The 25006-nt window shown below is 40.0% G+C and overlaps 2 protein-coding genes across 2 annotated transcripts in view; one reads left to right on the forward strand and one right to left on the reverse strand.

Moving 5' to 3' along the window:
• LOC110059337 (uncharacterized) overlaps positions 1-24098 on the forward strand; it is a 70127-nt gene extending 46029 nt beyond the window's left edge. The window contains exons 51-77 of the mRNA XM_089278607.1: positions 5774-5925; positions 6734-6796; positions 7033-7129; positions 7625-7819; positions 8257-8387; positions 8850-9065; positions 9664-9813; positions 10836-10940; positions 11293-11400; positions 12478-12640; positions 12802-12917; positions 13573-13628; positions 13990-14075; positions 14746-14859; positions 15349-15524; positions 15913-15970; positions 16629-16819; positions 17419-17493; positions 17575-17672; positions 18385-18528; positions 19046-19126; positions 19828-19932; positions 20460-20557; positions 21175-21245; positions 21573-21638; positions 22282-22476; positions 22928-24098. Of these exons, the coding sequence (XP_089134733.1) occupies positions 5774-5925; positions 6734-6796; positions 7033-7129; positions 7625-7819; positions 8257-8387; positions 8850-9065; positions 9664-9813; positions 10836-10940; positions 11293-11400; positions 12478-12640; positions 12802-12917; positions 13573-13628; positions 13990-14075; positions 14746-14859; positions 15349-15524; positions 15913-15970; positions 16629-16819; positions 17419-17493; positions 17575-17672; positions 18385-18528; positions 19046-19126; positions 19828-19932; positions 20460-20557; positions 21175-21245; positions 21573-21638; positions 22282-22476; positions 22928-23026 (3209 nt within the window). The 3' untranslated portion in view covers positions 23027-24098. The remainder of the gene's footprint in view (positions 1-5773; positions 5926-6733; positions 6797-7032; positions 7130-7624; positions 7820-8256; positions 8388-8849; positions 9066-9663; positions 9814-10835; positions 10941-11292; positions 11401-12477; positions 12641-12801; positions 12918-13572; positions 13629-13989; positions 14076-14745; positions 14860-15348; positions 15525-15912; positions 15971-16628; positions 16820-17418; positions 17494-17574; positions 17673-18384; positions 18529-19045; positions 19127-19827; positions 19933-20459; positions 20558-21174; positions 21246-21572; positions 21639-22281; positions 22477-22927) is intronic.
• LOC149098527 (melanocyte-stimulating hormone receptor-like) lies at positions 1198-2752 on the reverse strand. The gene has a single exon (XM_089278562.1). The coding sequence runs from the start codon at positions 2620-2622 to the stop codon at positions 1741-1743; it is 882 nt and encodes a 293-aa protein (XP_089134688.1). The 5' UTR covers positions 2623-2752; the 3' UTR covers positions 1198-1740.
• Positions 24099-25006: the final 908 nt, after the last annotated feature.

Genomic DNA, 25006 nt, shown 5'->3' on the forward strand with positions numbered 1-25006 from the left:
AGTTTGTTTAAGATAAACCAAGACGCGATTGCAAATGTCAGCTAATATTCGTGCTTCCAGCCTAGAATACTGTATGTAAATTACACTTCTAGAAATAAGTTTTTGTGCCTAAACATGACCAGTAAATGTGAAAATGTTTAGCCTGAAGGTTTGAAGGCAAATGCAAATATTTGGTCCTATTACACTTTGTGAGTCTACAGAAACTGGTGCCGCCACGCAACGTATCAACAAATCACTGACGGTTTATAGAGGGGACCCCAACTTGCTGACCCTAAAAATGCAGGAAAATACTGGACTTTGTCATTATGTTATATCTGTCCTTAGTATACGGCTGTCACGTCTCACGAGGACTGGGAACTACCGAATTCACGAATTTGATTGGCTGAAATCGATATTGACCGCGGTCTAGATTTTCCCATCTAGACCGGCATCTAGACCGGTTTCATTTTATGTTGAAAAACGTAGCAAACTAAAATACAAAAATGTTCACATTTTCTTTTATTTCTTTCTGAAACATTCATAGAAGTGCCAAAAAGCCTGATGACAGAAAAAAAGTAAAGAGGACGAGCAAATTTCGGCAGGTTTAAGTTAAGCAAATCGCCGTTCGCAAGCAAAATGTCAGCAAACTAGTTACATTAAACGAGTTAAAGTTTTTTTTTGCCATATGATAAACATCTTATTAACCGAACTAAGTCGGTCTGTATGGGAGAATCTTGACTTCGGTCGTGTGTACAGACTTTACTGCGTTCGGTCTGTACTCACGACCTCGGTCAAGATTCTCCCATATAGACCTCCTTCTCGGTTAGTAAGAGCTTAGTAAAACTTCGGTTGTTCATATAAAAATACTGAATTTAGCAATAGACGGGAGTTGAAAGTAATGAAATCATTCAAAGTATAAATTTTCTTCCGTCAGTCGCAGACTGCGCGGCGCGACACTGTTTGCTAGAATTTTATTTTCGGCGGAAATTGTCGGGATTTTCAGCTGACCGAAGCAATTTGTGACATAATTTGAATATGTAATTGCAGACAGTTCTGTCTGAGAATTGGAACTTTGTATGATTATTCCTTATTCATCCAAGAATTTCGTGCTTATACAAAAACAAAGCGAATGTTTACCCACCTCATAATAAATGGGCGTAAAAAATAAACACAGCTGAGGGTGTCTCAAACATTAAGACCTAAAACCTAAAACTCGCTCTGAATCTCAAAACCAAGTCGAAATTCGCCAAAAAACAACAGCCGATAGGCAGTTGGTGGCTGCCGCACAAAAACACACTCAACCTCGCGATCGTTACCAGGGTCCTCTCTCTTCCTAGTGGAATCCAGTCAGATAGAAACCACGTGACAAACACTTTGCTCTCGTCTACAAATAGAGAAATAAATATCGCAGGCCCTGACAGAGTGTGGAAAGTCCCACATTCCCGTTGACATAAATTAGTCGGTTTTAGTTTTGAGCAACACTATTCCCACGAAAACGAAGATATGCAGTAAAACAATAAATAGTACATAACCTTAGGTATATTTTAGACGATCAAGTACAAAGATGGGGAGTCTACTTTTGCGTCTGCCATAAAAATCTAAGTTAGAAAAAGGTGCTGAATTATAATTTTTATTTGAATAACAACAAACGTCAGGATTCTAGTTCACTAACTTCGCTTTCCTCTAAAGCAGAAAACGATTCTTGAATAGCTGATATTGTTCATTAACTTACTCTAACAGCAGTGTTTTGTATTCGTTCAATTACTGTCTTCTAGTTTCTACAATTTTGTTCAGTTTTGACTTGGAAATACAATTTCGCAGCATACCCATGATAGCGCGTCGAATTTGTCTCATCCTCCAGCAGTAAATAACAGGATTTAGAGAGGAATTAAGGAACAACAGGGTCCCTGTGTAAAAACGAAGAGCATTTAAAGCTGTACATGACGGACAGATGACAATGGCAACTGTAGCGCAATACTTTGGCAGACAACAAGTTAAAAACACGAGATATGCGTAGATTGTACTGATAGCAGATTTTCTCTGCCTCGCAGCACTTTCTACTTGGCTATTTCGAGCTACTTGTATTTGTAGGACTTGAATTTGGTCTGTGTGGCGCCGTACAACGAAATAAATTCTGCAATAAGCAACGGCTGTAATAATGAAACAAAAGCCTACGATAGCAGTGATAAGCCCGTCAGCTAGTGAGCTTACCAAAGAAAATAATGGAAGAAACACACTCAGAACCCAAATCGAGAACACCGCAACTTTAGCACGCTTGTGAGTCACAAGTTCCTGATATCTAAGATGTAGATGAACAGCCAAGAATCTGTCAACACTTATGGCCACAACAGTCAAGAATGAAGCGATAAAAAATGTTAATCCAATGACGTTCAACGCGGTGTCCGTAGAGGAAGCTGATGGACGGATCATCAATGCGATGTACAAGGGTTGAGCGAGTAAACCAACACCAAGATCCGAAACAACAAGACTCAGGAGCAATGTTTTTAAGGGCTTTGGCAATGACGAAGTTTTTCTCATGGCGTGAATTGTTAAAACGTTCAGCATGATGGCGGTGTAGGCTGTGAAGGCGTTGAACACACAATTAACGACGAACGTCGAGTAGAGCGGGTCAGTTCCATTCATTATACAGCTTGAACTTTTGGAAAAAGAGCACTGAGCGATGTTACAGTGAAATATTCAAAACGTATCTAGAACTAGAACTGATGAATACGAGTTCTAAACTACCAGCTGTTTTCATATAAATTTAAATATCAGTTCAAAACAAGTGACCTTTTGACATTCCTGTGTAAATTAATGACTCGGTTTTCGTTGCTCGCCTCACTTTTGCCTGGAAACGGAGATATGTGATAAGAAATAAATAATACTTAACCTGAGATATATTAACGACGTTAAAGTGTAAAAATCGATAATTTTATTTTGCGCTTTCCATAAAAATCCAAGTTAAAAAGGTGTTGTCACGATTCTAGCTTTCCTTTTCTGATGTATGAAATCAGCGTCCCTAAGTTCGCTTTTCCCTGAAGCAGAAAACGATTTTTGAGTAGTTGCATTTCTCATTTTCCACAAAAATGAAAGTTGGAAGGAATGCGTTGAATTTCAATTCAATTTGCATAACAACGAAAGCTGGGAATCAAAATCTCTATTGCATTTTCGAAATGATCTTGGTAAGTTCGCTTTCCGAAAGTGTAAATTACATTTAAGATGTATCAATTAAAACTGAAGTCGATTTTCGAACCTGATAAACAACTTAGAAGAAAAGCGTTACAAGAAAACAGACGGCTTTTCTGGCTGAACATCTCGGATGGTAAAATGTTTTATCATAATATCAATTAACCATTTCTCAATAACTATTTGCTCTAAAAGCAGTACGTGATCAATAAAGTTCCTTGTCATTTAATTAAGCTTTCACTTGTTGTCATATTGCTGTCACAGCCTCAGTTGTCTGGGATCTGTCCATTTGGAAATTGGCTATTTTGGATAGAAGAAATGGTTAATTAGCTCATACGAGTTAGCATAAGACCTTGAGACCGTAAGAGCTAGTCCTTATGACTTAGTCAGGCTAAAAAAACCCTGTTGTTTTCAGTGGATGTAAAGAGCAAACGTCAGCAAAAATCGAGCAAAATTTAAATTATATCATATTTCATATCTACCTAAGGGATGAAAAAGAGAAAAAAAAGTCGATTTTTCGGTTTCACACTTAGAACTTTAAAACTTGATATTCAGACGCTCTTTTCAGTATTTTCCCTTTCGTATTTTCCGTTTTTGTGTTAAAAGATCACTTGTTTTGAGCTGTCATTTATGTTTACGTAAAAGCATGTTCTTTTTTAGTTTTCGTATTCACCAGTCCTAGACTCGAAGCGATGTAATCTATACGATCAGACATGAAGCCGAATGCAACATGTTTCTCACTGAAATTTTTTAACAATGGCGAACACTGTGCAGCTTAAAAGCATTGAATTCATATGTAGCTGCGTATTCGGGAAGGGAAATCGTAAGGTGGTTGCTTTATGTCCTCTCACAACAGCTAACAAGTCCTCATTTTACGAAAGACATCCGTTTTCTAATTTGCTTTAAGTTGTTTGTCATTTGAATACGTCAATTAAAAAGCTACAAAACGAAACTGGGTTTTCTATTGTTGTAGTTTTCGTTTTGGGGTAAAGTTAGTCAATTCTTTTGATTTTCCACAACTGAAGCGGCACAGAAATTTTGACTGTCTTCCTATACTGGTGTTTTTGTCTCACGGGAAATGGTGACGAAAAAAAACCTGAATTGTTAACTAAAGCAAGAATATGTAAACAAAGAAAAATAAAAGCAGGTGCCAAGCAACAGCAATGCATTTAAAATGGCTGACAATAGTTTTATTAGTGCAATGAATGAATGAAATCTGCGTAGGAGCCAAGTGGCCCATTAGGCCGGCGCTTATCTGTGGTTTCTGTATCATGAAGCGACTAGAATTATTCCTACTCCCCCCTGGATGGGATGCTAGTCCATTAAATTCACCGCCAGCATTAAATTCGCCGGTACTTATTTATACACCTGAGTGGATTGGAGAGAGGCATTGTCTTGCCTAAGAACACAACACAATGTCTTTGGCCAGGTCTTTGGCCAGGGCTCGAGCCCGGACCGCTCGATCCGGAGGCGAGCGCACTAACCATGAGGCTACTACGCCTCCACAATGAATGAACGAGGATTTTTGTGATAGGTCGAGTCCAAACACCCGCGAGAAGAGTCGCTTCGATAGTCGGGACATGCTTTCCTCTTTCCCGATTTATTTAGAAAAGATCAAAGCGACTTTGCTCGCAGGGTGAAGTCCTAAGGACAGAAACATCGACATCAGAATGGCCCTCGACTCGCTAGGGGAGACGTAAGATAAATGGGATTTTGTCTCATTTGATAGAGATTAAGTTGATTATAGTTATTTATTTACACTCAGTTCTTTGTTAGAACCCATTACTTAATCAGTAGTTACAATAAAAACAACTCAAGTGTTTCACCTAAACAAGCGTAATGATTATTAAAGAATTGGTTCATGCTTAGCGTGCGTATATCGAGTTATGGATGCACGGGGGAAGTTTGGAGAGCACGAAAGGAGCGTAAGAGTTGCTCGAGGCGATAGCCGAGAGCAACTCTAGCTTCTTGAGTGATCTAGAAACTTTCCAAGTGCATCCATAACTCGATATACGCACAGCTAAAAGCAGAAACCAATTCTTTTATAACATGGCGACAACAGCTTTGGCACTATAACATGTTTTATTCGTGATTGACTACAAAGCCACAATGTACGGTGAAGGAAAACAAAGTTCATTAGGATCTTGATTCGCCACAATCAGTTGAGTAACGGTTGAACGAAAACGCTTTACCTGGTTTCAAAAATTGTCAATGAAAAATTCGCTTCTTCGAATTAGTTATAATGAAAATGTAGAAACAAAGTCAAGAATACTCAATGAGATTGTAGACAAACAAAGTCAAAATACTCAACTTGAAGTAAACATCTTAGCCTAGCAAAAGTCAAAGGCTCGAAATATAGGGTTTGGATTGTTCAGAATAATCTTCACTTTGCCGAAACTTAAACAAAAGGAACTTGCACTAAACTCGACGTAAATTTTGCAGCTGAAATGAAACTGCACACGTCATTTTATTGAGTACGGCCGTGCGTACATAAAGATTTTTGCCATGATGGCTCAATAGGAATTAGGTCACCCTTGTCATAGGTATTACACGATGTACGTTCAGGTGTCACGAGTTGGCTTAAAGAGCCTTTGATTCTTGTTTTCAGCTTTAGACTCGGTCACCAAACCGAGGTGTCGTGGCTGTAGGACCGGGTACTTCTGTGTTGGCGATGGCACTGAAGAGCGATGTGGAGTCAACTCCCCAACTGAGTTTTCTTTTGGATCTGCTGCAAGCTGCTCGCCTTGTAAGGAGGGATGGGTGAGTGAATACAGTAAAAAAAACTGCCTGTAAGAACGTAGTTGTTTAAGATACATAATACATGCACAGTTATGAATAAATAATGTGTATTTAAGGACCAAACCCAAGTTTGTTTATTTTTCTGGTATTCAACAACTATATCCCCTTCACAGAAGTTAAGAGCCAAATTAAGAACCTACTTAGCTTAAAATGCCAATAACTAACCCAGAGTACAAGAACCTATTTTGTCAAACTTCAAAAATGTAGCTTCTTACTCGTGGGTTTTTACTGTAATTGAAATGAGTTTGTCCTTTGAAGGAGTGGGCGGAGTAAGACGCGTCTTGTTGAGAGATACGATGCCATATAGGTTTAAAACTTACACTAGCGTTCATAGACACTTTGCATAAATGGCGCCTGAATTTGAATAACAATAGGTGTAGGTGTAGGTGGAGTTGCCGCTGTCGCGAATTTTTGTCTTCTACTTTATTATCTAGTCTCTGTAATTCTGATCTTTGTGTCAGGGAAAAGCCGGGGAATTCAATTTTACGGTTGCTGAAGGTTTAGATATGAAATTTTGATGATGATTATGGCCGTCATTTCGGTTAACAAAAATTGCTTTTTCCAAATAGATTGAATAATGCAAATTTGCTACCATTCATTTGATCAGTTTTGCCATAGTCCGTGTCAATTGTATTTTGGTCAGTGAAAAGCCTGGCAATTTGGGTTTGGGTAACGTTTAATCTCTCGAAAAGGGCTCTGATAGATGGTGCTCACTTTACATGATGACAACTGAAAATTCTGATACGGTATTTCGTTTGCTTGTCTACAGCTTTGTGTGAACGGCACCACGCGTCGTTGTCCAGAAAGTACTCATGTCAAGTGTAATGAAACGGTAAGTAGGATACGTTCTTAGTTTACAAATGAAATGCATTCTATCTTGTTTTGTTAGGTTTATCCTCTCGGAATATCAAAGCAGACGGCGAGTCTTTGTAGTCTTCTGAGAGGTGCTAAGAAGCGTGTGTGGTTTAGAGAAGGAGAAAAAGAAATAGCATTTTAGTGTTATAACTGTGGCTCGTGCAATCTGTGGTTTCGAAGTTAACGCCTTATTTTTTCACAATCTCTCGTTAGTTTTGTCCAGAGAATTGTTTTGACTGCGAGCCTGGCACGGTATGCTGGGAAGGGATGAAGCAAGATTGTACACCAGGACGATACAGCAATGGAAAAGGTAGATTAAAGCTTGCGTAAATTCCATCGTAGAGACATTTTTTTCCCTGCACAGCACAGTCTTGGAAAGATTGTGTGAGAAAGAAAAGAAACGGACGGATACGTGTAGGAGGCAGGATCCATGTTGAAACGTACTAGGTCACATAAGCTTCCTCACATTTGATCAGGAAAAGCGTTTGCAAAATGACCTTTTTGAATTTTGTTTTAAGAGTATAAAGATGTTCTACTAAAAATGTTCTTATAAGGATGTACTATAAACTTCCCTCATTGATACTTTGAGAGAAGCACCTTCATTTTCTTAGACCAGTTTTCTTTTTCTGGCAAGTTCTTTCTCGTTTTCGTTGCTTTCCACACACATATATACTCTGTAATTTTTACCAATCTCCATTACTTAACATTACTCCATTACCTGAGAATGCGTTTAATATTTACAATATGATTCACTTTGTTTGCTTTTCCATTTCACTCCAATTCATTCTTGTCCTCCTGCTCACAGGGTTTCCTTGCAAGTTGTGTCCTCCCGGAAGCTTTAACAATGAGATCCGTGCACAAACGTGCGAGTGTTGCCCTGATGGCTATTCCAGTACTTATATGAAAACCAGCTGCCGGCCATGTCCTGCTAACGAGTGGGCAAAGCATGAGACCTTCCCGAACTGTTCATTATGTCAGACGTGCTTTACACTGGAGGATTGTGAGTATTTTTGCTTAAGGTGGCTCGAAACAGCTTCCAGCACTTAACAAGACGTAGACTTTGATGGGTCGTTAGAACCACTCTGTATCGGCTGATGCCAAAACCATGGCATCAAAAAACTGCCCAATCATTGGTGAACATGTTGCTGTCAATTCTGTGGCACAATTGGTTACCATAGCAACAATATCACCTGCTCTAAACTCCCTTAATTTTAGCTTTAAGCGCTTATAACTCGAAAAAGAGCTCGGTGACCCCTATTTTGTACTATCCAAATGTGATAAGAATGATAAGATGTAACTTTTTGCAGAGTTTAAAAATATTCTGAGGAGTGGGTTGTGTTCCTACTACCCTTGCTTGGATGCTAGTCCAACGCATGTTTTCTTCAGACGCTCTGTGTACTTTTTTAATACAATCTTATGTGACTTTTCCGCCTTAAGGTCCATGCTTATCAAATGGCACTTGCTTTCCCGGTGTGAGTTGTCTGAATGTTGGAGTTGGTCTGTCAACATGTGGACCTTGTCCAAACGGTTATGAAGGGGATGGAAGAACCTGTGATGACATCGACGAGGTAAGCAGAGAAGAGTGATCAGGTTAGATAAACTTGCCTAATCTCGTCTAGTGTTTTTGGAGAGCTGACCGAGACAAGGGTCTGAGATCCGAGCCAGAAAGTTCCACAGTGATGTCAGTAATGACTTAGTACCCTATGGATCAATACAGCAGCGATTGGTTAAAATGAAAGTAGCTGAAAATAAGACCTTACATGGACCTTTGCAGTGCTGATTCATCAATATGCAAACGTGAGGCTTGTTGTTAAGGGAGAGTGTGGTCTGTGTTTTCCATTAGGTGAGCAGATGGGTGGGTTCTGTGAAATGAAATCAAGTATAAAGACATCTCTACCCCTGTTATTGGTCTGTCCAGTGATTAGCCTTTAAAAAAAGTCTCCTCATTTCCTCTCAAGTGAACTTTTCATCGTACAATCGATATCGTAAGCGATTCAACCTTCTCACCGTTGTATTTTACAATATTACAGTGTTTCCGTGCCAATCCCTGCTATGAAAGCGACAAGTGTGAGAACCGTGTCCCTGGTTATCAGTGTGCTGCATGCCCTGACGGCTTCAGGGGTAATGCTCCGTCAGGGGTTGGTCTGGAAGATGCTCAGAACTCCAAACAAGTCTGTGAGGAGATCGACGAGTGTAAGGAAGGCATTAGCAGCTGTGATCCAAATTCACAGTGTATCAACACAAACGTGAGTCAATATACACCTGTTATTGTTTAACTGTGTAATATGATCGATGAAGATGTACTTCGAAGAGAATACACAACCTTCTTTTTCTGTTGTCAATGGGGCCATTTTTTCACACACAAGCTCCTACTCTTTCGCTAGAATTCAAACAATATTTTATTCCCATGCGCATGGCGTCCCGCCGCCCTACCCACAAAGGTGATTGGTTTTTTGTGGGTGAGGCGTTTAGAAGTGAGTTCTCCCAGTGGGGATATATTGTATCGATGTAACGTCACTTTTGCTGCCAACTCTGTCTTAAATTACTGCCAAACACGTCCCAGTCTTAGGCAAATGAATATTTTATCGATTTGATCAGCAACTGTTAAGTGCTCGATAAAGACATCAGAAGTTAGCACAAAATACAAGCTAGTTTGTTTTGATTAGCAACTTCTAATTAATTAGCTCCCAAAGTTACGGGCGAAGCATTACAATAGATGAACGGAGAAAAGCTATCACGTCACCGGCCGAATGAAGTCTGAAGAAGCTTAACCAAAGCCAGTTTATTTGTTAATCTTTTTTCTATTATTTACCTGTTTATTTGTTCTTCTTTTTTTATTTACAGGGAAGTTTCTTATGTGGCCCGTGTCATCCCGGATTCATTGGTGATGGCTACACAGGCTGTCATCCTGGTGACCTATGCACCAATGGTTCCCATACTTGCCACGAGAATGCAGAGTGTACCCAAACTGGCGCGGGACGGTTCAAATGCAGGGTATGACAGCGTTAATGGTTTACTTTTACTTGTCCTTTGCTACTTACCTTGTAATAACATAAAAAGACACTCACTTCATGGTATTTCTTGTTTCTTCTACTAAGGACAATTTTTGTGCCCTCGTTTTTGTTTTTTTTTAACATGCCTGCAAGAAACAAATGTTGTTTCTCTTGCCGTTTGCTATGCATTGTTCGGCATTGAAAGGTATAATAGCTTGAGACTCTCTGTTCTGTTGTGTATGTCGCTTAAACTTTCATAAACATAGATATTGGAGTTGAAATATCCCCTGTTCTTCTGCAAGTCAGCTCTATACGATCAAGTAACGAAGATAGTCTTTATCTTAGAGTGAGATGTTTCTCAAAAGCATGTCAGAATGGGAAAAAGATAGGATTTGAACCTATGTCCTCCCGCATGCCGTGCGAACGGTCTAACCACTAAGTCCCCGTCAACACTACGGAGTTTTCACTCTGAAAAAAACGCATCACATTTTTCCGTCCACAGTACGCGAGAGAAATTTGAAAACGCAACAATCAACGGTCATTTCGGATTTGTGTTTGAGGAAAATTCGGTCAAGGAAATCACATGATTAAAGTGACGTCATCGTTTTCGAAAAGCTCTGTTCTCAAAATGTTTTCTGTCCATGACAAGATGACAAGATGACAACGTGTGTTATTCAAGATGATGAAAATAAAATGCAAGAAAAAGAAAAGTAAAACTAGAGGTCGACCCTATGGCGTTTCCCTAAAATTAATAAAAGAATAAAAGTCCACACTAAAACGCAAAGCTGACGTTTTCAGATTCGTCCGGTTTGAAGAGCGTTTTCGAAAAGCTCCGTTTTCGTGACGGATTAGTGTAGACGGTACGTAAGCCTAAACGCAGAAACAAAGCTGCGTTTTCAAGTTTTTCCAGCGCAGTGTGGACGGAGCTTGAACTACGGAGAGCTCTTGGAGAGTTCGACATCTCGTCATTCAACCGAGTTTCACATTTACCATTATTTCACGCATCAATCTTTCTCTTGTCAGTGTAAAGACGGGTATGGCGGTGATGGAGAAGAATGTGAGATTGATCCTGATCTCGATGGAATTCCTTCTTTTGGGTTGAGTTGCACTTTGCCAAACTGCTACAAGGTGAGGAACATCTTTTACACTATACAATGATTCCTGTGTCTAATCAACGTATTAAGTTTTCTGTGAGTAAAATTATAGGGGCGACAACAATATAGTGACCGGAGCGAAACGGCCACAGGCCTTAGATACGAAAATATAGCATCGCAGTGTATCTGATCGGTTTTCCCAAAGTACACCTCATAAATGTTATCGTGTATCATTCAATATCGGACCATGGCGAAATTACGTGCTGCCCAATTGGGAAATTTATTGGACAGTTGATTGAATTGAACGAATTGCAACAGAACGTTCAGCGAGACATAAGTGCTTGCTCTGCTCTGCCATGAGATAATTTGTGGTATGTACCTTGCAGGATAACTGTCCAAGTGTGCCTAACACGGGTCAGGAGGATAATGATGGTGACACAGACGGAGACGCATGTGATGAGGATGACGATAATGACTTGAGAGTCGATAAATTAGTGAGTGTTATCTATCTATCTCGATTTCCATTTTATTAAATCCGTATTATCACGCTACATGTAGGAGGCGTGTAAGTCAAATACCTAGTGCGCTGGTCTCCGGATTGAAGGTACAGGTTTGAACCGAAATCTTTGAGTTGTGTTTCTGGGTAAGACACTTTATTCTCAGTGGTTCGCTCCACGCAGGAGTATAAATGGGCACCGGGGAATTTAATGCAGGGGGAGGGAAGAGAGAGAGAACAGAAACCCCACGATGGTCAAGCATCCCATCCAGGGAGGTATTTCTAAAGTTGCTTCATTTCACGGAAACTGGAAAATAAGCGTTGAGACTGAATTCCGTGATTTCTGTTTGTTGTCGGGTGGATAGGTTCGTACAGAAAATGGCAGTTTGCAACTTTTTGAGCCGAGTTATGAATATCTTTACTGCTGTCTCCCTCCCCTTTTCTTCCCTGAAAGAAGAAAACTAAAAAGCGCAGGGCTTATTTTCAGAAGGTTCCAGTGCAGCCAATTTAGGACTGTCTGTTACCAATTATCTATGAGGCTCGACAACCAGCTGCTGTTCGCGAAAGGAGCCCGCGGTTCTCCTTTATCGAGCTGAAAAAAGACCGTACTCGAGAGAGAGGCGGAAATGGAGCCTAACTGTGAATTCTTTTGTTTGGTTCCTTGTGACAAACAATCCAGCACCGCACGCAGAAGCATGTTTCTTGTTTTTGTTATCCCTGACAACGTTATGAACACTTTTAACTGCAATTAGTATTTTTTTGCTGTCTATTTGTATCTTATGAAGAGTGTCTGTATGTGTTTTGTGTTATTTTGGGAAAAACGTGTTGCTAAAATAAGTGAATTCCACTCAATTCTGATCATGCGATGATTCATTTGGGAGGTTACAGTTGTTCTGTTTGCACATACTCCCATGCAATCAGTTGCGTGTGGCAAATTGCACAGTTGTAGCCTCGCAAATGAATCATGACGTGCTCTAAATTGGGTAGCAACAAGAATATAAACATGTTAGCCAGACCCATCTATTGCTTTAATTTAATCGCTCGAGCAGTTTTTAATTCGTCTCTTTGTCTTCAGGACAACTGTCAGTTCGTGAAGAATCTGAATCAGTCCGACTCGGATGGAGATGGAGTGGGTGATGCATGTGACAATTGCGTCAATGCGCCAAATTCTGATCAACTGGATAGTGATGGAGACGGTATTGGGGATGAATGCGAATCTGGTGATCCTGACAACGATGGTAAATGCCATGCGCGAAATCAGAAACGTACAATTTGACTTGTTTCGAGATTCTTGCAACGCACCATGAGGACTTGATTATTATTGACGCAAAACGGTCGTTTTCCTTTGTCCTAAAGCAACTGTTGTAAACAAACCTGAATGTCTACTTTTCCCTTGTAGGTGTTTTTGCTAGCGATAATTGTCCAACAGTAAGCAATGCTAACCAAACTGATTCTGATAGTGACGGTGTAGGGGATGTTTGTGACAACTGCCCTGCGGATTCTAACGCCAATCAGGTAAGCGGCTAGTACGATAAGACTAAATTAATGATCTAAACAACACAATACAAATGTTACTATGACAAATTGCTAAATGTCGTAACTGTGGGATTTCAAATTTAAAATATCATTATGATTCTTTTATCGTTTAATAAATCTTAAAATACCTATATGCAGCTCATGGGAAAACAGACGTTGCTATGTTTTGGTCATGTCTGTTCGTTTGTTTGTTGGCTTGTTTCTTATTTTCTTTGTTTTGTTTCCTTGGCTGCCAGATTTTGCCTTTTGCTTGTTTTTTTTCCGCGATCTAGGAACCTGCAACAAGTTAGCAGCGGAGCTCAGTTGTGGAGCAACTTACCTATAGACCTAAGACAAGCATCTTCACTGACCGATTTCAAATCTAAATTAGTCGCCACAGTTTAAAGTAATATCGTAATTTTAAGTAAATCTTTTGACACGGCCTCCATGAAAAGCAGTTTTTTTTTTCTTTCGATTTTTATTTCAGTTAGGCAGATAGGTAGATAGTCCAGTAACTTTGTTGACTGATGGAAAAACCGTGTATAAATAAAGTTATCTTAGCTTATCTTAGCTTAGCTTAGCTTCAAGCCTCACATTTCTTTCTATTTATTCACTGGTGAAGTGAATTTTGAAAACTGTTTCATCTTTCCTGCAGAGCGATACCTATCAAAGTGGATATGGCGATGTTTGTTCCGGAGCAGGGAAAGACAAGTGAGTTGTTTGAAAAAAGTTCACCTCAACCTGAAATTAAAGTACATCTAGAAATCCGCTTCAATCTTCACAGCGTTTTGCTTGATTTTCAATCGTTTACTAAATAGCCTGTTTTTGTGTGCTTTTGCTCATTCTATGATACTATTTTTATCATATTTGGTTAAAAACAGTATAGATCGCGTCTCTGTGATATGCAAATTAGCTATGAAATGGCATCTAATGCGCATGTGCTCCAGCTGACTGTGTCCCTTTAACTTAACGATGAGCGAGCCGTGCACTATTTGGGTCCGCTGGTTGCACCTACGGAGATTAGCTGGGTCTTACATGCATTTAATATTTTGTGGTCTTATGTTATTCATAGGGATGGCGATGGTGTACCGGATAGCTTTGACAACTGTATTGATCTCCCAAATGGTGAACAAGCAGATATTGATGACGATAACATAGGTATGAAATTTTAACAGTTAAAAAAAAAAGTTTTGTCACGAGAGCAAGAAATGAGGGCCACTGATTTTTCAGTGATTACTGTTCTGTGTTACCCTCGATAAATAGATTTTATTGTCATTGTCATTGTCATTGTCATTGTTATTCAGAAAGCAAACCATGTGAATGGCTAACTTTGCGCCCGTCAACGTTTGATGCAAAAATTGCGACCACTAAAACCCTTTCTGTAACAGTTTTCCTGTATACCCGTTTATTACAGGAATTAATCTTACAGTTGTATACCTTTTTACTAGATTAGAGTTCATTCGCTCGATTGGTTGCTTTTACATCGCTTTCCTGTAAATGAGTACTATGAACTTTGTCCGGGAAGAATAACAGATTTGCACGTTGTCTTCATTTGACTACAACTACCACAATTCCTTGCGATTTTTCTTTGATATTTAAATTTTGAAACCCCAGTGGAGGTTAGATGGCAATTGCCCTACTGACTTGGCAAAAGAAACAGAAAAATTTATGATTCTGACCATGGTAGTTGTAGCCAAATGACGCCATCATGGAAATCGCCTAATTTAGCTGCAGTTGTACGAGGAACGAGGAAGATTGCGTGACGAGCCCAAAGAGGCTACATTCTTTCCAGCTTTGAGTTAAATACGTTTCTGTTATCTTTTTGTAGGAGATGCTTGCGACGGCGATCAAGACGGTGACGGCATTTCTAATCTTGATGATAATTGCCGGTTGGTCAGCAACCCTGGTCAAGAACACGTCAACTTAGCTTACGACGCTAAAGGTTCTTATCTTTTTCTTTTTTAATTTTTATCTTTTTAATTTTCCCCATTCAGAGTACACTCCAAGATTGTAAGATTCTAAGTTCGAAGCTGGGAGTGTTTTTTTTTTTAGAAAAATTGCTTGTGTAGCAGGTCGTGTCATTATAAACCGATCACAACCCGAGGCCACAACTTGGCAGCAGGGACGGCAAAGGCCATGACGACCAAATCACAATTGCTTTTGATTCAGGGTTTACTCAATAGACATCGACTAAAAGCTACACTTCCTCTCGCTGTTCGTTAAAAACAGTGTGTGGCATGAGTCGAGACCCAGTTCAAAAGCCTTGCGAATCTGACACCAAACCAGACACGAAATGGCTCCCGGAAATCGCTACAAACTTCACTATTTGCCATGAAACCCGGAAAGAGATAGCGGAGACCTCTGCATTCAATCATTGCATGAAAAAGCTAATAAAGACATGATTAACAGTTGTGTTTAAATCTCCCTGTAGCACAAGCTGTTGGTGATGCTTGTGTTGATGACTTTGATGGCGATGGTGTGAAGGATAATGACGATCATTGTCCATATGTCAAGCATATGAGTAAAACAAGCTTTTTAGACTACTTCACAGTTGATTTGTATCCCGGACAAGGCGATCAGCTGCCTGACTGGAGAGTTGCTGAAAAGGTATGTCTTGCACGGTCGCGCCATAATTACATTCGACTGATGTGCTTTAATGAAGACAGTGAGGGCTTTTGTGATATTGTTAACTTCCTTCAAGCCTCAGATACCTTGAGTTATCATATGGTGATATAACCGACAATGCTTAATAATGGACAGTTCTAAAACATCGAGAGAGGAATAATAATCTCAGAGTGTGGAACTGTGGTAGTAAAGTGTCTTGCTAAAGTAAACACAATGACCCGGCTCGGCTCGAAGTCGGACCTCTCAATTGGGAATCCGAGCCACTTAATATCACTCCTCGCGAAGCCTTTTCTTTACAGTACCACGTTTCAGAAAGCAATAATAATCGCGACCTGGTATCGTGAACAGCGTTTTTTTTTTTCCTCCTCAGGGTATTGATGTCGAAGAAGTAACCAGCACTACATCCAGGCACCCGTCTATGCTGATCGGTTTGTATTTTTACGAGTACTTATTTCAAAGTGAATTTTTCTGCGTGTCCGTCCGAGTGGACAAATGGGAAAATAGAGGAGGGAAATCATCGTAGTCTTAGCATTTTCTCATGGATTTTGTTTTTGATTGTATATCACACAACTCGTAAAAACTAATTGGTGTGGCAACTCTTGTTAAGATACTTCCGTAACACTAAACCCTCTTGGTCATTAAGGTGACTTAACACGAGCAAATTTTTATCGCCGGTTTTTTTTTACGCCGATTGTTAACCCATGTTACGCGAGAGAGCTTTTAACGCAACTTTGTTGCCGCAACGGTCGGCCACGGCATGTTACACGAGACGATTTTTATCGCAGCACTGTAATTTTGGTCTATAATGTTGAGGGTCTTTTAATCACTTTCAAAAACCTGCAGCATATTGCCGCAACGAAATGTTACGTTAAAAGTTGCCCTGAGCACGATGTTGCACGACATCGATTTTCAACGTAACAATGTTGGGTTAAAAATCGTCTCGTGTAACATACCGTTGCCGACTGTTGCCGCAACAATGTTACGCTAAAACTTGTCTCGTGTAACATGGATGAAAAATCAGCGTTTAATAATGGCTGGTGTAACATCACCTTTAAACAAATGTCCTTATTATCTTGGGTACGCCAGGAACACCCAGATACGGTCCTGTGGACTACACTGGAGTACTTTATATTCAGGGCAGAGACGCCTCAGACTACGTTGGCGTGGTGTTTGGCTATCAATCAAACCGCAAGTTTTATGTGGTGATGTGGAGAAGAGAAAACAGCAACTTCCAGGAATTGAATGATAGGGCAGGAATTAAAGGCGTTCAGCTGAAGGTGTGTTCGTTGCATGGCAACAATGTAGTCAGCTACTTAGCTGCTTATAAATTTGAAGTCAAACACCATAGGGAGCTTGTAGAGCTGACTGTTCAAGCGTAAGTCCTTCATCAGAGCTCTCGCAAAGGGCTAACGGTCAAAACGTCGAAGTCTTTCACTTGCTCCACAACGCAACGCCACAGTTTCTAGATAAACTAATTATTTTCCCTGCCTTGGTTAGACGTCCAGTCATTCTCATTTGTTCGTCAATGTCTGTTGATTTACTCGTCTACTTTTAAGCACACGTAAGTAAAAATTTTAAACATTATATGGTAGAAAATAACACTAAACGAAAATACTGCGCGATACCCCTCATTTTGAATGGTCACCCACTTAAGTGCTATCGACAGACTCAAAGTCAGTACATATTACGTGAAAGTACTGGTCAATCAATTTTTTTTTCTGATCCCCAAAATTGTCTGTTGTCTGCCGTTTTGAACCATTTATTCAGAGGCTAGAAAGTAGGGAACGAACTCCAAAGTACACCGGGAATAACCCTAGTTTTTCCTCCTACATTGCACTGTTTAGCGGTTTTATTCGCTTTGTGTTTCTTTATACAGCTTGTCGATTCCAACACGGGACCTGGGTCCACGCTAGCCCAAGCACTGTGGCACTCTGGGGACACCACCAACCAGGTAAGTAATTCGTTTATATACCTAAAGAGAAATACAAACATTTGCGAACCTTGCTGATGTAAACATTTGTATTTTTTCCAGGTTAAGCTCTTATGGCAGGACCCCAATATGGAGGGATGGAACTATCAGACTTCTTACGCATTTCATGTCACTCACAGACCTTCCATAGGACTTATCAGGTATGAAATAACAACCACAATCACTGGTCGTTAGACAGTGGAACCCCACCAATACCATTACTTTTAAGTGGGACCGGAATTTTGTGGGATCAAACTTGCAAAAATAAGTCCGAATTTTTAATTCAACTTTCGACCGACAGGTCGCACATGCGCGGTTCATGACATTGTCTCTGTTGCTATAAGGCGTTACTCCACTGTTATGAACTCCTTATAAATGAAAAAGTTTGGAAATATCCACTTTATGGCTAAACTATCCATGTAACTAACGATTAACATCCTAGTAAAGCTTCGCGGCTTCTGTATAAAGCATTGATGTCATTTGATGGTCATAGATAGGAAATTATCGCTCTAACCGTGGCGTAATTGGTAATCATTCGCGGCGAAATGTTGGGATACATGACAAAGTAATAACGATATTTAAATTGGAACCTCTAAAGGTGATTTGTTCTTTGTATAGCTGCTGTGTCAAAAGAAATAGAGCTCGTTTGCCTTTTGTAACGTGATACCACAAATTCCATTTCCTCGATGGTACTTCATGAAAACTTAAAACTTGAATTTTTCATTTGAAATGTCACTGGAACACCGAGTGACAGGAGAAGTGCAATTAACCGGTTTGTGGTACCACTTAAGCGTTTGTACTTGAACAAATAGCTGGAGAAAAAAGAGAGATTTTCAATCTCATCAAGCCAGTTCGTGTCATTTGTTATTGTAGAGTGCAAGTCAAACAAGGTGAGACAGTGTTAACTGAGTCAGGTGACGTGTATGATACCACACTCACTGGAGGTCGGCTCGGCATGTTGGTGTTCGGACAGCAGGATGTTATCTGGTCAAGACTCGAGGCTAGAGGCGTTGACAGGTCAGTTGGAATACTAACAGTGGGCAGGAAAACGCCTAAGAATTTTAAGGAGAGATCTGGAATGTTCAAAAGCTTTCGATGGGCGATAGTGTACTATACTTTACTGTACCTCCACTTGTCACACTCATTTTGAAATAATTCATCAAGGTAAAACAAAGGCAATCATGACCGTGACGCTGTTTGGATATCTGATCTTAATTAATTAGCATAGTTGTTTAGGATGTTTCTTCGTTTTTTCTTATTTACAGCTTCGATTGAGAAGAGATGTCAAACACTCAAGACAGTGTTTGACCAAAATACTCCGTTACGCGTCTCATTTTTAAATCTCTTCTTGGTGTTTGGAAATGTGATGAAACTTGGTCTTTCGTGTTTGAAATATTACTTCCAGCATTCAGAGATATTTAAATTGGTTCAACTGTTATGTTGTTCTCCAAACTGAAAGATGCTACTTAACAGCACCCAGTGAGGATAAAGTGACGATCTCTCAATGTATTCTGTGTTTTTCTGTTTACATTAGAGTGAATCAAGCCTTGCAGTTTGACGGTGTTGATGATCACGTGTCACTGCCCTCTATTTACAATCTTGGACTAACAGACAGGTACTGCAGGAGAGGAGCCTTCACCTTTCCTGTCGTTGAGATATTTTGTGTTCCCATTCATTATGTGTCGTTTACCAAGTTGTAGTTGATTTTGGTTAATTCAATTCCCCTACATCTTGTGAATAGCCAACTGGTCTGCCTCAAACCAATTTGAGGGTTTTTTAACAAGTTTCCGGTTATTTATTTAAGGACATTCGGCATATTCTCTTTATACTTAACTGAATTGCTAAATAACCTAAGTGCCACCAATTTATCAAACGTGTAGGTCTTCTTGACAAATTTTAATTTTCGATACACCCTTGAAACGAATTTATGGTTCAACAGTGTCTTAACTTTTCGTTGTTTCCCAGGAAGAACAGTTACACGCAGTTTTTCATCTTACCCAGCTGAGGTGTAACCCTCAACCCCCCACCCCCACCCCCATTTCCCTCACCTCGCCCGGTATATCTTGTTATATGGGAGTTTTTATTGAACCTGTCAACTGTTATTAATTGTTAATTAATGGATTTGGCGCTATATAAATATTATTATTGTTATTGTTATTTTTATTGTTATTGTTATTGTTATTGTTATTGTTATTATTATTATTATTATTATTATTATTATTATTATTATTAGCATGTTTTCTGTTTATACCACATCTTAGTGCGGCATTTGAAACAAATGTAGTTGTTACCAACAGTGTTGAATTTTTGTTGTAGTTTTACAATCAGTACATGGGTTTGGATGGCAGCGGATTATCCCAATACTGTCATGCCTATTGTGTGCAGTCTTGATGCTACTTTGTGTTTGTACTTGAAAAACAGGTAGAGTATGATAATGGATTTATGGGCTGATTGTCGGTTGTAACATTACAAATTCGCTTGGCTCCGTCAATTTGGCACTGCATGTGCGGTGCTGACTGTTCAATAACCTCGGATTTAAGAAAGTTTCCTTGGCCGAGTTGTCTGGAAATAATATTACAAATCTAATCACCGCTGTGTGAAGTTGAACGTCTGAAAAAAACTGTTTTATTGAATTGAATTTCAATGTTGTTTTATCATAGTAAATTTACAAAACTTGGTTTGATGGATTCCAGATAACCACTTCTCATCGTTCCAAGCGGAACTTGTTTTATCCAAGTTTCTATTTAACTTGAAAAGACTTGCGAACTTCTTAAGAGATTTCGCAGACCGCAAGATTTGTTGCAGGCTGTTTAACGTGAATCACACTCCATAATGGTGGGCCATTTTACAACATTGCATAGAAATTTGGGAGAGCTTGTCAAGCTATAAACTTTTAACTAAAGATGCACTCTAAACATGTTGTAATATTAACTTTGTTTGCTTTCAAGGAAAATCCATGGTAACCTTGGATCGTCTGTTGCTGAAGGGTCTGAAGTTATTGAACCTGAAGAATGGCATCACTTGGTCTACAGATATGACGCTCAAAGTAAGAATAATGCTGAATTGAAAGACAGAGGGTTGACAAACAGACTTCAGAGAAATGCACGGAAGGATTGAGGAGAGGATTAAGATCGGACACAGTGACTGACTGACCGACCGACCGACCGACCAACGAACGGACGGACGGACGGACGGACGGACGGACGGACGGACGGACGGACGGACGAACTGACTGACTGACTGACTGACTGACTGACTGACTGACTGACTGACTGATGGAGGAGAAGAACAAGGAAGGTTGGACAGATAGGCAGACAGACAGAGTAACTAACTGAGTGATTCACTGAAACACCGACTGACAGACGAGTAAAGGAGGGAGGGAAGAAGGAAGAAAGGGAGGAGAGGAATAAGGTAGGTTGGACGGACAGACAGACAGACAGACAAACTGGGGAACGGCCGGATGGACGAGTGAAGGAGGAGGGGATTGACAAACAGACTACACCGTAACGTAGGGAGGGAGGAGAGGAATAAGGAAGGTCGGACGGACGGACTGACGGGCCGGCTGAGAGAAAGACGAACTGACTCACGAAGTAAGAATAAACTCTTTTTGATTCTAATAGAGCGAAATATCGCTTAATAGATTGTCCCATTTACCACTTTCAGCTTACGAACTGGAACTTTTTGTCAACGGGTCATCCGTCGGATCACAGAGCAACGTTTTGCCACACTCTTGGGTATGTCACCCCGTGTTGTTTTGGTTTACTTTGAAAGCGTGAAAGCGTTACGTTTTAACAAAGCATAAGTTAAAGAATTGTGACTGTTCTGTCTCAGTTGTTTGTACCAACACTAGACAAGCATTAAAGTTTGTTACAGTTGTTTGTTAGCTTTTGTTGGTTTTGAAGACTGTTCCGCCTGCTGAGAAACAAACAATTCCATCATGGAAAAACCAACACACAAATCTAACTCGAGTTTATGAGCTTAGCGTGATTTCTCAGTTCTCCGGCCCACTTTCCAGGGAAACTGAACTTTGCTAAGGAAAGTTTCTGATTTCTGTTTTTCAGGCTTCAAGTGACCTTCTTTATGTGGGACGCGACAATGATAATTATATGAACGGGGCCGTGGACGACGTACGTTGTTTGTTTGTGGTGAATTTTTTGTGTGATAGCAATAGCTAAACTATCGTGCTAGATTTTCTCAGCGGCAATAAGAAGCGTACCATTACGTTGACAGAAAGGATTATCAGCAATAGTTAAGCTGCTTTTAAAGCGGGAGAAAGCCAAACCTTGCGGATGATAAGGGTTAAGGACTCTCGTCCGAACTCGTAAACACTCTTAAGCATTCGTGAGTACCCCTGACTACTGTACTCGCGAGCTGTCGTAAGTTTTCACAAACGTCCGTAAGTACTCGTGAGCACCCATCCGAGCTTGGACGGCTCGTAAGACGACTCGTAAGCAGTCGCTAGCACTCTCGTAAGTACTCGGAAGCACCTGTCGGTGACCATCCAGTAGTATTCATAAACCTCCCCCTGAGCAATCGTATGCATCCAATAACACTTAATAAGAATTCTGGATTGCTATCACTGTTCCTATTACGAATGTCTTCGCAAATACTCAGCGACATGTCCTGTTTTTCTTCTTGTTTTTGGTCAAATCAGAGCAAGAAATGATTTTCTTTGTTTCCTTTTTAGTTCTTTCATAAAGTAACCGTTTCTGAACCGCCTTTAGTTAAATATATTTAATAGTAGTCAGCCTTATTTTATATTTCTAACAGTTAACTCTATGGGGAGTGTTCGTGGAAGACTCGGAGATCGTCGACTACATGAAGACAGCAGGCTTGTTGAGACCCATCCACAAGGGCGTGGTCAGAGCACATTTCAATATGGATGACTCTACTGGTTCAGTCATCCTCGATCAAGCGGGCAATGATTACCATGGCAACTTGGTGGGCGGACCAAGCCTTGTGTCGGTATGCAACCTGCGTCGCTTGATTATGCTTCAGTAGGATGATAGAGTAGTTTAGTTGTGTACGAGAGTACTGGAAATTACTGTACCCTAGTCCTTCTTGCTGTTGGCTATGTAAAGGAAATTTGATCCCACGGAGAAAAGATTGTCTTTGAACCTGGAATCATTTGATCGGATTGCTATCTTTTTATCCAATATAGCTGAGACCAGCTAGAACAGGCCGTGGTAATGTAGTTAGTCGATATGTATTTGAAAGCTGAGCAATAACGAGAACCGAGCAAAAAAGCGGGAATCGGCTTCAAATCAAAGTAGATACAATAAATTCATTGCGCACTAGTGCAAGTGGGATCTCTCTCCATAATTACATTTGTAACTTTTTGTTTTTTTGCTGTCGTGTTTGTTTTGTTTTTGTGTAGCTGACCCTCGCTAATATTAATCATTACCTTTTTTTACAGAGCTCTTTGGACAAGAATCGATTTGTGATAACTTTCCCAAACAACAGAAGGAGAAGAAGGAGCCTTACTGATTCGATGTCGCGACATAGCGAACTCTAGGCGCCAGTTCTCCTTAGCTTGTTCATACCTTCACTTCATTGCTCCGCATGAATTTCAATTTTTTTGTTATTTATAGTCATGTAGCAGCATTTATTTCATAGCCAGTTGTTACTCGTTTAGTTAACATGCAACCTTTTGTATTATTTATTGTCGTTTTCACTGTAAGTTTAAGAACACGCACGTGCAGTCACATACTCTTATGAAAACGCAAGTTCGTTTCTCAGAACTTGATAATTTTTGTTTCAAGTATTTGCGTCCGGTTTTCTTAACAGAAAGTATTTATATAATAGTATGTCTAACATAAAATTAAGACGATAACTGTACATGTGACGCGAAGTCATTACGTCTTGCCAGCCAATCACAGCATGCGTACTATAACCACTAAGTTATAAATTGTCGTTGACGACGAGTGTTCTTTTTACATTAAACTAATATTACAAAAGTATTTTTGTACGCTGTAAATAGGTATTGTGATAAACGTAGCGAGAGTTTAACGGAGTGGACAAAAAGTGTAAAGGACAAAAAGGCGTTAGGGACGTTTAGTGAGTGCCGGCGACAAGTCTCAACTGAAAAAGTTTCCAACCAACACTTCAAAAGTGTCTGACAGTGTCAAGAACTCGTAGCTCATCTCAGCAGCACAGTACCTTCACGGGTTCATTTTCTATCATCCAATTAAATAACGAAGGGGGCACGCTGAAGAAATGCGTTGCCTAGCAACAATGTTGACCTGGCACGGGTTGGCACGGAGAGTTTTGTTATCTTTGCAAAAGAAGTTTCTTTCCCATTAGGCTTCATCTCTTCACCTTCTGACACTGTTGTGATTTGAATACCTTCAATTGCAACAGCTTTAACCCTGAAAGTTGTTAAGAAAGTTCTTGAATGTCTAAGGTTGAAGTGCGCGCCCTGTCGTTGTAGGAAGACATTCACTTTAAGTCGGTAGTCCTCGTGTGTTTTTATTTATTAGGTGCATGTATTTATGTCAATGGCGGATTCATTGATCAATAGAAGACAGTGGGTTCATTGATCTGTAGAAGACAACATTTGCTGAATAAAATGTAGCATTTTTTTCTTATTTATTGTTTATTATTATTATTATTATTATTATTATTATTATTATTATTATTATTATTATTATTATGCGCGAGTTAGCCGGGAAAGCGCAAAGTTACAGCCAAAATGCGAGCTAATAGACTTGGATCTTTGCACAGAGCGAAATCAAGTACAACATCCACCTCTACCCACGCGAAGAAATCGCCAGTCACACCGCAAACCCCCACCCGGGCGCGCGCCTCCTTGTCTCTACACAGTGATTCCAGAGTGATGTACTCGTGTGTATGTATAAGCACAGTAGAAGGGAAACTGGCCTTGCTTAGTCAGTTAAAGTGGAGCCCTCTTTAACATGATATGGGAAAGGTTACCACACGAGAGAGTTGGGAAGTGCTGGCTTTTGTTCACACCAAATCTCTGCTAGCATATTTCGGATTCCCACTTGCAGAACAGTATTTAACTTTTTTTAGCCCTACTGATGATTTTTACCGTGACTATGGTAAATTGGGCTTATGAAGGAAGTTTTTTTAGGTTCCTTATGTTCCAATAAACACTGCTGGCCACCGGCTTGCTTTCTTGCAAAAACGCCCACAGCAATACACAAATGAAAGCTCCCGGACAAGAGTGCAAACTGCCGCCTCCAATGGGCAGAGATGGCGTACACCTAAAATGCAAGTGTGGATACCAAGAAAATACAAGTGATAAGTGGGACATTCCATTTTATTAAAAACTGGATCATTGGATAATACAATTCAAGAGTTTTCATTGGTTTGGCAATGATGGTATACAGTCAAACCTCCCGTAAGCGACCACCTAGAATGTCAAGCCTAGGTGGTCGCTTAGGGGAAGTGGTCGTTTACCAGAGCTTACACCATTTTGGGTCAAACTTTGGCCTCGTAAAGTAATTTTATGACATTTAAGGTCGTCCCTTTT

Source organism: Orbicella faveolata, unplaced genomic scaffold, assembly GCF_042242905.1.
Source record: "Orbicella faveolata isolate gen_17 unplaced genomic scaffold, um_ofav_v1 contig_46, whole genome shotgun sequence".
NCBI lineage: Eukaryota > Metazoa > Cnidaria > Anthozoa > Scleractinia > Merulinidae > Orbicella > Orbicella faveolata.

What these genes read in the sequence shown, in the direction of transcription:
- LOC149098527 (XM_089278562.1), bottom strand. Translation starts at nt 2,622, where the DNA reads ATGAATGGAACTGACCCGCTCTACTCGACGTTCGTCGTTAATTGTGTG.